This window comes from Ascaphus truei, chromosome 8, assembly GCF_040206685.1.
Source record: "Ascaphus truei isolate aAscTru1 chromosome 8, aAscTru1.hap1, whole genome shotgun sequence".
Taxonomy (NCBI): Eukaryota; Metazoa; Chordata; class Amphibia; order Anura; family Ascaphidae; genus Ascaphus; species Ascaphus truei.
The window spans coordinates 31,431,155-31,444,569 of NC_134490.1; the positions used below are offsets into that span (position 1 = coordinate 31,431,155).

The following is a 13,415-nucleotide window of genomic DNA, read 5'->3' on the forward strand; positions in this document are numbered from 1 at the left end:
TGTTGCATGTGGTAGGGGGAGGAGCTTGTTCAGATAGGTGGGTAGCGTGTCCAGAAAGTATTTGACGTCCAAACCGGAAAAATTTACTTTGCGCCTGGACTCAAGTGATATCCAATCTAGTTCTTGGAGCATTTTGCAGCAATGTGTTTTGTAGTTAGATTGTAGGACAAAGCGGCATATTGAGTTGTAGAGGGTGTTTAGTTTGCTAAGGTAGGTTTGGTGTGCTGTTCCATATACAGTACTATGTCCCCATAGACTATAATTGGTATTTGCATCTGCTGGTTTAGGGAGGATTTGTGTATAAAGTACACCTAGTTTTGCATAGGTTTTGGATGTAAGAGTATAAATATGGAACCCAAATGTTAAATGGGAATCAAACCATATGCCCAGATATTTAAATCTAGTGTCAGGGGCTACAACATGTCAGGGTTGGTTCTGATATTTAGTTCGGTCATTGGTAGCTTTAGAAATTTAGCCTTCATCCCAAATACCATTGTTACAGTTTTTTGTCAGTGTTTAAAAACAGTTTGTTTTGGGAAATCCAGTTTTCAAGTCTTGAGACATCAGATTGAAATACGTGTCCAAGGTCAGAGAGGCGAGGGCTGTGTGCATATAAGATTGTCAGCCGCATTCATGTGTATTGAAGCTCCCTTACAAGCTGTAAGTAGATCATTGAAGACTGAAAAGAAGGGGCCCAGAACAGAGCCTGGCGGAACCCCGCATTCCAAGGAGGTGGCGTTAGAGCCCGAGAGACACATATTGGGATCTACCTGATAGGAGTGAAACCAGTTTAAGGCTTGTTCCCCTATTCCAGAGCACTGAAGCTTGTTAAACAAGATAACATGATCAGCAGTATGAAAAGCCTTTGCAAAATCTAGGCATATTGCTCTAGTGAGTTGTCCCAGTTCCATTGCACACAGAATCTCATTGCAAACTTTTAGGAGGGTAGTTACCGTGGAGTGCTTGGAGCGAAAGCCAGATTGGAATTGGCTAAGGAAATTGGTCTTTATATAGTAATCGCTTAATTTGGAGTGGACACATTTTTTCCATGACTTTGGCTAGTATTGGGAGAAGAGAGATTGGCCTGTTGTTGGAATATGTATGGCAATGGTTGGGGCACTGAGGCATAGAAACTTTGATTGATTGCAGTAGGTCAGCTCCACATTGGCTGTTTAGTTTTAATATGAAGAGCACCTGTGTGATCTCTGCAGATACTGGGACAAATTGAAAATTGTAAGCACTGATGAAAGAAACCCCTTTGCTGTTAAAGGGGCCTGTAAGACAGTGCTTTTCATCCATGGCACCTCTGGCGCAATAAAAAAATATCCCTTTACATTTGTTCATGGTCACATCTCTGTTTTGTGTTTTGTTTGTGTGCATGACTTCAAAGTCACTGTTCAGTTGTATTTAGCCATACTTGCATGGCTTGCAACTTGCAATTTGTGTTCTTGTTTGTTTGTTTTTTTTCAATTAAAAATAACATTATGCTGCTATCTTATTGCTGGTACATTTATTGATTTGATTCCAGGAGCACTGGATGGTGACAGATGAGAGGCAACAGGAGTGTACGCGGAGAGGCAAAGACAAGGAAGTATGAGCAAAATTGGTGCTGTGAAATCAATTTTAAACACTGCAAGTAGAGGGGAGAGTCATTGATAGTTTTTAAAGTCAATGAATGTAATATACATCATTGGTCCAGTTTAAAATGGGTAACCCAACACAGTGTTTGGAACCAGGGTAGAAAAGTCATATTGCTTTTCAACATGTCACCAGATATTGTGAAACACTGACGGATAAACTATAAGTGCTAGGGACCTCATCAATATTTAGATTGCTGAAGGCAATAGGACAGAAATTTTGCATTGTTTAGATTTCTCAAACCTGGTTTAAATCCTGACCTCAGCTCCTTGAGATCTCCAGAAAGTCGCTTTATCTTCCTGTGTCTCAGGATCAAAATGTAGGATTCCCAAATCTTCCTCATCAACATTCTTGTAAAACAAAAAAAACTAAAAGCAAAGCGGATGTTCTGCATGAGTAGAAGCTCTGCACAACTTCTTTGCCAGATTTACATCAGCCAGTAATGCATTGCAAAGTAACGCTGGCAGTGAAGGATTTCTTGTTCCTTTTTGAACTTACACTTTTTTCTTAAAGCTTTTCACATTTCCGGTTTACATAGAAGTAAGGCTACTTCTAGGGACTCTGCAATGCACAAAGATAAGGAAGATAGTGAGAATTATGTAGTCCAGCGCTGCGCAATCTTTCCTGCTCGCGCCCCCCCCCCCCCTCTTGCTTCCCTCGCTGTTCGCGCCCCCCCTCCCTTACCTCCTCTCCAGCGTCAAATGACGTTGCGGTGTTATTTGATGCTGCTTTGACATTGCGACATGTCGCCGAAGAGAAGGTAAGTGAAGTTGCAGCGGCCTCACGTGATCCCCCGGCATTAATTTAAATGCCTTGGGGGGGGGGGGGTAAGGGGGGGGAGAGCACGGTGCCCCTGCAACCACCCGGGCCCCCATCCCCCTCAATAATTTTGCGCCCCCCAGTTTGCGCATCGCTGATGTAGTCCACCAAAGGGCTGCATCTACAAAGTTCTGTTTAAATCATGGTTCATAACAGGACATTGCCTAAAACAGCAGGAACAGGGTATCCACAAAATTAATTACATATAGAACGATGTCCGGTCTATCTCTCTTTCTCTCCTTCAGCAAAATACTTTTTTCAGGGTCTGAATGGGTGAAACACTAAGATTAGGTATGACTTAATCAACTTAACTTGTGGCTGAGATGTTAGGATAAACACGTATTTTGTATCTTATCACTAACGGCCGTTATACTGTAGGTAACCCAATGCTGTTTATGGGATAAAACATGACTTAACGTTATGTTACTGACCTTTGAAGATACACGCTGTGGCTTAACGTGAAGTTAACGTGGGTTAGCATCACGTAAAGTCACGTTAAAATTGTAAAACGTAGTACTGTGCGATTTTTATTTTTTATTACAGGTTTGAAGCAGGGGGTCTCTGAAACTGAACTGTGTTAATTTCAGTTACAGGGACCTCCTGCTTCCAGATATACCTCCGTAGGGGGTGCTCGTATCTATCTTGAGTTTAAAGCCAGTGTGTTCCGGGACATTTAAACGCCGCCATTTCGTTAGGTACACAAGTTCTCTGGCTGTAGATACTGCCCCCCCCCTACAGAGGTAAGTATCTGAGAAAGCAGGGGGTCCCTGGAGCTGAAATAAACACAGTTCAGCGCCACAGACCCCCTACTTCAAGCTGTAATTCTGTAACAGCTACGTACGTACATGTTTTGCTGTTTCAATGGAATTTTGAGTACATGGGGCGAATACAGAAGTTACAAATGAGCAATCTGTTAGAAATTAATAAACGTTAGGAAACAAGACTAAGGCTGAGCTTATAGTGCCGGTGACAGCATAGCGTCAAAGCATGCATTGCCGCCATCGCGTGCGCTTATAGTAAGCGCGACGGAACGACGACTTGGTCGCGATCGCTGGACGTCATCTCCAATTTGATTTTTCCAGCGACCGTAGCCTGACGTCGCCGGCACTATAAGCGTAGCCTTATACGTGTTAATCTCTATCATTATAGCACACATACAATATATCAGAGTAATATATCGATTGCAAAAATGTATCTTCTGTACGACTAAGTAGCAATGCTGCTTTGATTGACATGTTTTAGATACATGCTTTTATGAACACCGACATGCCTTCCTTCACCAAATAGATATATGTATAAATGAGTATATTTGTGTCACTGTTTTGAAAACAAGTACAAAAGAACAATGCAAGAATTCTTATTTTCCAATGTGTAGGCAGAGTGTCGAAATTACATCCTCCTACTTCATAAGCTCAATAATTCTAGACTTTATGTGTGTGGAACAAATGCTTTTCACCCAACTTGTGATTATATGGTAAGTAGTGTGCAGTCTTTAATGGTTCCTTGTTTCTAAGTAGCTTATTTTGGAATATATGTACCTTCCCCATGGTTAGAGTAATCGCACATTGTGACTAATTGATAAGTAACTTTCAGAGCTGTTCACTTTTCCGACATTATTAGCATGCATCATAATTTCCATGTAAAGAGAGTAATATTGTCATTGCCTCTCATTTTTTTTTTTTTAAGAAACAAGATTTTAAAAACCTCATGGAAATGTAATTATGATATTGCTGGATATATACATTTGTTCTAACCCACAAGGCCTACCCTCGTGGAAAAATCTGATTGTATAGTAAAAATTTTCTTGGGGGATTGGAAAACAAGTTTATGACTGCAGTGCCACATACAAAAGCATTTTGATTTAAAATGAGTTGCCTTCACATATTTTCCATTTTTTAAGTGAAATTTCTTTAGTGGCGTGAATGTAGTTGATTGAGGCGGAAGTAAGTGATGGCGGACGTGACATCACTCCTGGTAGAAGAGGCCGTCAGTGTTGCTAGCTTCCACCAGGAGGAGTCACCGCTGGGTGGACACACACACACACCCCTCTCCCCGATATCCGGGCACTGTGGCTCCGCTGGGGGGAGGAGAGAGAGAGGGGTGCTGGTCCGGTAACAGGGAGGATGGGGGGGTTGAGCGTGCCGGAGCTCCGCAGCCCTCCCCCTCACACCCCCCCCCTCTCCCCTCCCCCAGTCAGCTGCCGAAAACCCCCGTGTCCATGTACCTCAGCCGAGCAGGACGCAGCTCTGCCGGGGGGGGGGGGGAGGGGAGAGTGGGGGCTGCTCTGGGGCACTCAGACAGGCCCACCCCCCGTACCTCTGCCGTGGGGGGAGGGGCGGGGGGCTTCTCCGTCAGAGGGCACCAGCACACAGCCGTGTCTGCAGCTCTGCCTGCAGGGGGTTGGGGTGGGGTGGGGTGGGGGGGGGGAAAGGGGAGTGAAGAGTCAGGAGAGAGGGGGGCAGGACCCTGAGAATAACACACACCACACAGAGAGAGACACGCACACAAACACACAAGGAATTTACAGTTATAATAAATATAGAAGTGCAAATAACTAAAACACATGTTCTAAGTCAAACTTCATTGTATTTTGACACTGAAATTGTGTTTTGATTTTTAATTAAAAACATCACCATTAGAAATACAATTTCAAAAGACAAAGAAGTTTCACTTAAAATGTGCATGCTCGGCACACACACACACACACTTTTTTAAAATTTTATTTCAATGTCCTTGTCAGTGAAGAGTCCATACACCACATACTTTCAAATAAAGAGTCCTTTATTCCCTGGACTGGGAAAAATAGTTGATGATACACTGCTGAACCAAGTGTAACTGAAAAAACAAACTGTTTTTGTGATCTGCAATAACCTAGCATGTCCTCAATCACTCTGGTAACTGAAGCCCTACTATCTAGCAGAGTTCTGAACCTGCTTCCATGCAGGCTGCAGAATAATGAGACAGGGAGGCTGCTGTGTTATAACTCCTGATTGGAACCACCTAGCAGACCCAGAAGCTAGGGTGTGGTTTCCAAAGTCTGCCACAGTGAGAGAGTTTAACGTCTTATACACTTCCTCACAGTCCTATATCGGGACCTCCCAAAGTATGATTGGTAAGGAATAGAGGGGAAATCGATGATTAAATATACTAAATAAGTGCCACGGTTTTATACCTCTGAAAACATTTTTATTTCGTATATGTCACTGCTCCTCTAAAAGCTAACTGGGAATGGCACCATTAATTGGTGTCTCAGCCTGACCGTTCATAAGAGTTTAAGACCTCTTACTGTATTGCAGGTAGGTGGGAATTCAAGGTATTTGTAGCCAATAACTTATCTTAGGCATGAACATACTATGGCCAGCAAGCCTCAAAAACCCGTTAAGGAAGTCAGTGGGTATTCTCGTCTGAAACAGCCCAAACTGCTGCTTGAGCATAGAGTAAGGCCTTAAGTGCTGGAGGGAACTGCAGTGCAAAGCTTTGCAGTGTTGCAAGCTCCTCCAATACTCTGTTAATAACCTTACATTTTTATAGGCTTTTTTTAAACATGGTGAAGCAATGCCTTGTAGGCCAATTTGACACTGATGTAAATATATCTCTGCAGAAACAAGTGTTATAGAAGGAGTGGCTCATTGAGTAAAGACGCTGACTGGCAAAATAGATTGTAAGCTCCACGGGGCAGGGACCTGTGCCTGCAAAATGTCTCTGTAAAGCACTATGTAAAACTAGCAGCGCTATACAAGAACATGCTATTATTATAGTTTGTTTTTCAATGTTTCCATAGCTCCTAAGTAATGATGGCATTCAGCTGGAAGGTAATGCACAGGAGAGCAGGGGGAAGTGTCCGTTCGGCCCCACTCTGAGGTTTACATCGCTCATCGTTGGTAAGTTAAATGGGATTCCTTCTGCTCCTTAAACATCATTTTAGCATACGACATCTCTGTTTCCCATTGACACCGATCCAGGAGCACAGCTTGTATCTTTTACATTGAGTAAACTTTCTGTCTTTCTGAATCCTTGAGGGAATACACAGTTTGCATATAACATTTACTTGCCTTTTTGTGCAAAGGTACTTACAGTTTGCAAGCAAAAGGTGTAATTTTCCTAGCGTTTTGAACGTTTCTTTTAAGCTGCACTACTCGCACGTTTAGCTGAATTGGTTAGAATGTGGGACTTACAAACATCACAGCTTATGTCTTAAATCTCTTAATGACATCACTACAATCGTAGGCCTATATTTAACAAAACCTGTCAACCACGTCAGATATCAGAAACTTGTTATGTAAGATTGTTATTGGTGCATTTAGCTCGTTCGTTAGGTACTGCAGTTTGCCACTGCACACCTGGTGGAATTTTATGATGATAGGGGTAAAAACGAACTGATGCAGAATGTAATACTTCCCAGTATAATATGTGTCTCAATTCTTACTACTCACCCTCCTCAAATCATTGGCTGATGCACATGGGGTGAAATGTGATACGAAGGATAGTGGACTGTTTACTAATTCGAACTATTCCACTTGAATGGATCACAACGTGTTAGAAAGTGTCTTATGGAATAGCACAGACTTTGTATATAGGGGCCAATATGCCTTTCTTTTAATAGGTGTGAACCCCAAAACACTATACTACTACTTATTGCTCCATTAGCAATTATTCGTGACTATAATTTGTCGCTCTCCGAGGCAAGGATTCTCTCTCGTATTACGTGCTTTTGTGTTTGTTTTGTTAATTGCATTATATTTCCATGTATTCTAACATTTGTTTATTTTTAAGTGCTGTGTACATTGTTTGAACTATATAAATACCTACATGCAAATGTATAATAAAGTTGGCACTCAAGCGGTCTTGTGAAAAAGTATCAAAAGGTTTATTGCTAGTTGATTGACGTTTCGAACTGCTTGCGGCCCTTTCTCAAAAGAGAAGAGCCTGCAAGCGGACTGAAATGTCGATCAACTACCAATAAATCTTTTGATACTTTTTCACAAGACAACTTGATTGCCAACTTTAATATACATTTGGACGGAGAGTGGGATCCACCTTGTTGCGGGACCCCTTGTGCTGAGCACCGGTGGCAAGTATTAAGGATATTGTGAGTGCACCACGCTTTTGAATAATACATATTTACACGCATACATACATAGAGAGCGATTATTTTCATGGCCCACTTTATAAACACTAAGCACCTGTGCTGGTATTTTTAGATGGACAACTTTATTCCGCCACCACCAACAACTTCCTCGGATCTGAGCCGATCATATTTCGTAGTTTGGGTAACCCGCTACGTACAGAATTTAAAGCATCTTGGCTTAACGGTAAGAAGTTCTGTTACAGCTTTAAATAGGCCAAGCATCTAAGCTGCACAGTTTCCAGTGTGGTTGGACTTTTGCCTTGTTAAAAACACTGAATAATCAATAAAATCAATAACAATCTAGGGTTTTATTTGTGCAAACATGAGTCTTTTATTAGTATTTTCGTACATTTTGATACTTGTGTACGTTTTTCGAGTGTTAACCAACATGATTTTCCTTGTGTCTGCAGTTACCATGGTAACCTTTAGACTGCACTAGGCTCTGGGGAGAGCTTTATTTTAACCACCCAGACACTTAGGTCTCTATGTATCAAGCGGTACATGTGCGCTGACGCAGTTGATTCAAAGAATTTTAATTCTCTGCTGTTTTAGAATTTGGCACATGCAGCGCAAAAAAATACTTGCGCCACCACTAAGGTGGCAGAGCAGACCAACGCAGAAAACCATATTGCAGCGCAGGTTGCGACACACGACTTTGCGCCAGAATTTGCCCTGTGACACATGGAGCCCTTAGTGGTAAATTCTATATATTCCAGTGGTTCTTGAAGCCATTTTCAGATGGAAATCCCCATTGACTCCAATGGATATTTTCGGTCGAAAACACCCCTAACAGCAACTAGAGGGAATATGTAATTTACTCCGTAATATTTCAAATACTCAGATTTTAAAAATAAATAAATGCAGCTTTGGATAGGGCAAGCAGAGTAACGTAAGAAATCTCTTACAGCGGCGTGGCCAACCCCAGTCCTCAAGAGCCACCAACAGGTCAGGTTTTCAGGATATCCTTGCTTCAGCACAGATGGCTCAGTCATTGAAAAAGTTTTTAAAATCTGACCTGTTGGTGGCACTTGAAGACTGGAGTTGGCTGCCCCTGTTTTAAAGTAAGTAAAAATTAAATGCCCCACTCCCTCAAAATGGTGTTCAACATTGGCAGCTGCTTTATTTGTAATAACCAGTTGAACACTTTGAATTGAGTAGCATTGCTTCCTCAGTTTGGCCTAACTGGTCTCTGGTGATCACTGTATTGTATGATATTTGTTGTTGCCCTAATTAGGGGGGGGAGGAGTTTTCACATTATTGCAACTCAAATGTATGTTTATAGGCAGGACTGCACCTTTCCAATACTAAACTGAGTGCCTTTTTTTTTTTTTAACCATTTGAGTGCCACATGATGTAGCCACGACGTCAGGATGGGTCTGGCGCTCAAGTCGTAGTGGCTACGTCATGGACTTTATCTAGTTTTCTAGAGAGAAAGGGAAGCACAGAAAATGATCCGGTGTGCAGGGAAACGGAAGAGGAGGTTTCTGTTTTCGTAACAAGTGACGCTGCGTTCATGTGACCACTTGGGTTCTGGGGCTCCTCCAGCACTTAAAGGGTTAAAGCAGCACTCTCACCTAGAAGCCTGTATTACTTGAACTCCTGTCATGTGAGTATTTTGTCCCCTGAGCATGGCCTGCTCGGAGGAAGAAGGTTAGCGTTAAAAAGCATGATTGTTCTTAATCTCCATACTGCATTGGAGAACTCCATTTTAACCTCCCGGACACTTAATATTCCAAAATCGTATGTCCTGAATGGAGCATCATATTTTAAAACCTGGTGGGGGGAGGACACAAAGCGCAAAAAACTTCCTCTGCAAGGTGGAAATGACACAGGGAATCTCAAATGGGCAGCATATGAAAAGAGAAAGGAAAAAAGAAAATAGTGCAACACAGTTTAATTATAACATATAGGTGAGCATGGAGGCTCCAACACACTCACATGCTCCAAGAAATATAAAAGCAGTTTAACCACTCAGAGTTCAGACGCTGTAAACAGGACTCTAGACAGCTGTTTCTTGCTCTCCGTTTCCGCACCAGATCGGCGTCTGACGTCACGAACCAGCCTTCTCACTCTCCTGTAGCTAGGGGAGGACCCTCTGGCTCCATCGGAAATCAGCACAGCGGAAGACGTTCAGGTAAGGTATCTTGCAGCACAGCAAAAGAGTCCGTCACAGACTATCACAAGGTACTTGCGCATGTAGAACCCTACGCGTTTCATCCAAGTTCTGGACTTCTTCAGGGGTGTAGGGATACATAGCAATAGCACATCCTGGGGCCCGTGGATGGGCTGCTGGAGCAGCATAGGTAGTCAGTGCCACTGGCTACCTATGCTGCTCCAGCAGCCCATCCACGGGCCCCAGGATGTGCTATTGCTATGTATCCATACAGTGCCACTGGCTACCTATGCTGCTCCAGCAGCCCATCCACGGGCCCCAGGATGTGCTATTGCTATGTATGCGGACTTTTGCTGTGCTGCAAGCTACCTTACCTGAACGTCTTCCGCTGTGCTGATTTCCGACGGAGCCAGAGTGTCCTCCCCTAGCTACAGGAGAGTGAGAAGGCTGGTTCGTGACGTCAGACGCCGATCTGGTGCGGAAACGGAGAGCAAGAAACAGCTGTCTAGAGTCCTGTTTACAGCGTCTGAACCCTGAGTGGTTAAACTGCTTTTATATTTCTTGGAGCATGTGAGTGTGTTGGAGCCTCCATGCTCACCTATATGTTATAATTAAACTGTGTTGCACTATTTTCTTTTTTCCTTTCTCTTTTCATATGCTGCCCATTTGAGATTCCCTGTGTCATTTCCACCTCGGAGAGGAAGTTTTTTGCACGTTGTGTCCCCCCCCCAGAAGATTTCTTGAGAGATTGACAAATCTCTCACACCAGCTGCATCTCCTCTTGGTGATATAAAAAAATTAATAATAAATAAATCAATGTGTATTTAAGGTTTGCGCTCACTTTCCTTGCACCATATTTTAAAACCTGTTGAAGACAGCAAGAGCATTTCTTTTATAGTAAATATATATTTTTTAAAAGGCGACCAGCAGAGAGTGTTGCTTTAATGAGGCAATCAAAGCGTTTTTTTCTTCTGTTTTTTAATACAGGATTGAAGCAGGGGTCTTCGGAGCTGAACCCCATTGATTTCAACTCCGAGGACCCCCTGCTTCCGGACGTACTTACCTCCGTAGTGGATGCTGGTAGCCACTCCAGGTTTCACATTATTGCTGCTTTTCAAAGCTCCCGGGCCCTGCTGTCCAATGGAAAGCGTGACGTCATCCGGTGCGACTTTCAGGCTTTAAACTGCAGAAAACTGCAGGAGATACCGGCACCCACTTCAGAGGCAAGTTTCGCTGGAAACAGGGGGTCCCCAGAGCTGAAGGTAACGGGGTTCAACTTTGGAGACCCCCTGTTAATGTATATTTTGGTAGGGGTCCTAAGTTTATATGTTTAAGAATATATGCTCCATTTTTGTCAGCTCAGGTACAATGTGTATGGCTGTAGGGAAAAGTATAGGAAATCTGTTTAAACACAGAGAGCAAAAGTCACTTCTAATACAGTTGCTCCTTGCTGAGATCAAGCCCCATATATCCTGTTTGACCAGAATCCTGATATATTCAAACTGTCTTGTCAGCAATGTACGATAGCCACGGCAACTGGGGGTTAGCTGACAGAAAATAGCTTTGTTAAGGATAACTATAGTAACGATAGCTGGGCTGGGGGGTAACTGAAAGGAATATGGCATTGTTAAGGACAACTGACTTCTGTTAAGTGTACATGGCAACTTGGCAACCTGAATGAATTGTAACTATGTGACAACAACCCGAAAGGGCTATAAGAACTGATGCATGTGCCCATTAAAGCAGACCAGTGAGTGAGAACGATACCTTGTGTCCGAATTATTCACTTGTCTCCAGGCGCCTGTCCAGCTATCCTGTCCAGCACATTGAACCGGAAAGGGACCTCCCGGGAGGCAGCCTAGTCCACAGGGTAGACCTGCTACCGTACGGCGGAAAGCAGACCATATTTTCACCCCCTGTCTCAAACCTGTCTTAAAAAATGAAGAAAGAAAAAAAACTGCTTGGATTGCTAGTTTTAAATGTGAACACTTTATTATTTTTTATCCTTATTGTAAATTGAATCATTTTTTATCATCTGTTTGTTTGAGGTTTTGTCCACCAATGTGCCTTCATTGATAAGATACTGTCTCTCTGTAATCACAGAGCCAAGCTTTGTCAACATGGACGTCGTGCTGGAAAGTGAGATGAACCCAGAGGAAGATGATGATAAAATGTATGTGTTTTTTAGTGAAACAGCCATTGAATTTGAATCCTATAACAAGCACCTGGTGTCAAGAATAGCCAGAGTCTGCAAAGTAAGTTCAATCATTGCTGCACTACTCACTATGGACAATATTTATTAAGCGGGGCAAGGCCAAAAGATACCTTATGGCCCATTCGAGGACCAGAACCACAAAGCCCAGTTAAGTCAGGACTTGTAACCTGACGTTACCTTAAACAGAAATGGACGTTGTGTTCCCTGAGTTAACATTGTATCCTCCAAGCTAATTATAAGCAACAACAATGGCCGAATTAAATCTCATTTGCACGTTATTGTAAAATATCATTGCGTTGCCTTCCAATAAAGTGATGTTGAGAACGTCTTGGCGATATTCCGATCACGAGCTCTTTAGCTGAAGTTGAGAAACAGAGGAAAGACAAAAAAAAAAAAAAAAGTGGGAAATAATACTATGCAAGTTAAATCTGAGCTACATCCATTCAGACTCTGCAAAGGCCCTATCTCAATGTAGGTATGACCTAACTAATTTAACATTAAGTCTCCATATAAACCTTAACATACAAGGTTATGATGACATCACGCATGTCATTATCACTAACATAAGTTACAGGTAAGGCTATGCTCTTTACGGACGAAAACGGCTTAATATTATGTTATTGTCCTTCGAAGAGTTAGTCTTAAAGTGACATTAAGTTAGGTTAACGTCACGTCAAGTGACTTAATTGAGCCCTGTGGGTCTGAGCCCAAGTGTTTTATGGTCTAGCACTACTTAATAAATATGGCCCGATATCCTTTTGATTCATTGCAGCCTTCAGCGTTGTGTATTTTCTGCATTTTTCCCTTGCAGTGTGCCCACATTTAAACATGTACATTTTAGGGTTGCTCCATCAAAAGGGTGTCTAGGTGTGGAAAGGTGTGGCCAACTCCAGTCCTCAAGGGCCACCAACAGGCCAGATATTAAGGATATCCCTGCTTCAGCACAGGGGGCTCAATCAAAGACTGAGCCACTGATTGAGCCACCTGTGCTGAAGCAGGGATATCCAAAAAACCTGACCTATTGATGGCCCTTGAGGACTGGTGTTGGTCACCCCTGGTCTAGGGCAGCGATGCGCGCCCTAGATTTTCTGGGGGGGGAGGGTGTGGCAGTTATAGAGGTCCCGCGCTCTTCCCCCAGGCATTTAAATTAAATGCCGGGGGACCGTACAATGTGTCTATAATGCACTTACCTTCCCTTCCAGCGATGTGTCGTCCTAGTAACCCGGGGTCAATTGACGCAGCGGGGTCCTGTGATGTCACGTTACCATGGTGACGTGACGTCACACGACCCCACGCGTCATTTGACGCCGGGGTCGAGGGGGAAGGTTGCGAGGCGCCGAGGAGAGCAGGCAGGGGTGCGCATGGGGAAAGGTTTGCGCACCCCTGGTCTAGGGCAGGGGGGCGCAAACTTTTTTCCCTGCGCCCCCCTGCCGGCTGTCCCCTCACTCCCGCGCCCCCCCCCAACCCCAACTTACCCTCGCACCGGCGTAATGACGTCGCGT

General features: G+C 43.4%; 1 protein-coding gene across 7 annotated transcripts in view; it reads left to right on the top strand.

Annotated features, from left to right (window-relative positions):
- Window positions 1-13,415, top strand: part of LOC142501352 (semaphorin-4E-like) — a 44,194-nt gene that overhangs the window by 16,242 nt on the left and 14,537 nt on the right. For 3 of the 7 annotated variants that reach the window (XM_075611167.1, XM_075611165.1, XM_075611168.1), the window contains 5 exons: window positions 1,529-1,591; window positions 3,833-3,931; window positions 6,239-6,338; window positions 7,659-7,769; window positions 11,802-11,953. In XM_075611167.1, the coding sequence (XP_075467282.1) occupies window positions 1,529-1,591; window positions 3,833-3,931; window positions 6,239-6,338; window positions 7,659-7,769; window positions 11,802-11,953 (525 nt within the window). The remainder of the gene's footprint in view (window positions 1-1,528; window positions 1,592-3,832; window positions 3,932-6,238; window positions 6,339-7,658; window positions 7,770-11,801; window positions 11,954-13,415) is intronic. The other 4 variants (XM_075611171.1, XM_075611169.1, XM_075611170.1 and 1 more) reach the window with 4 other exon arrangements.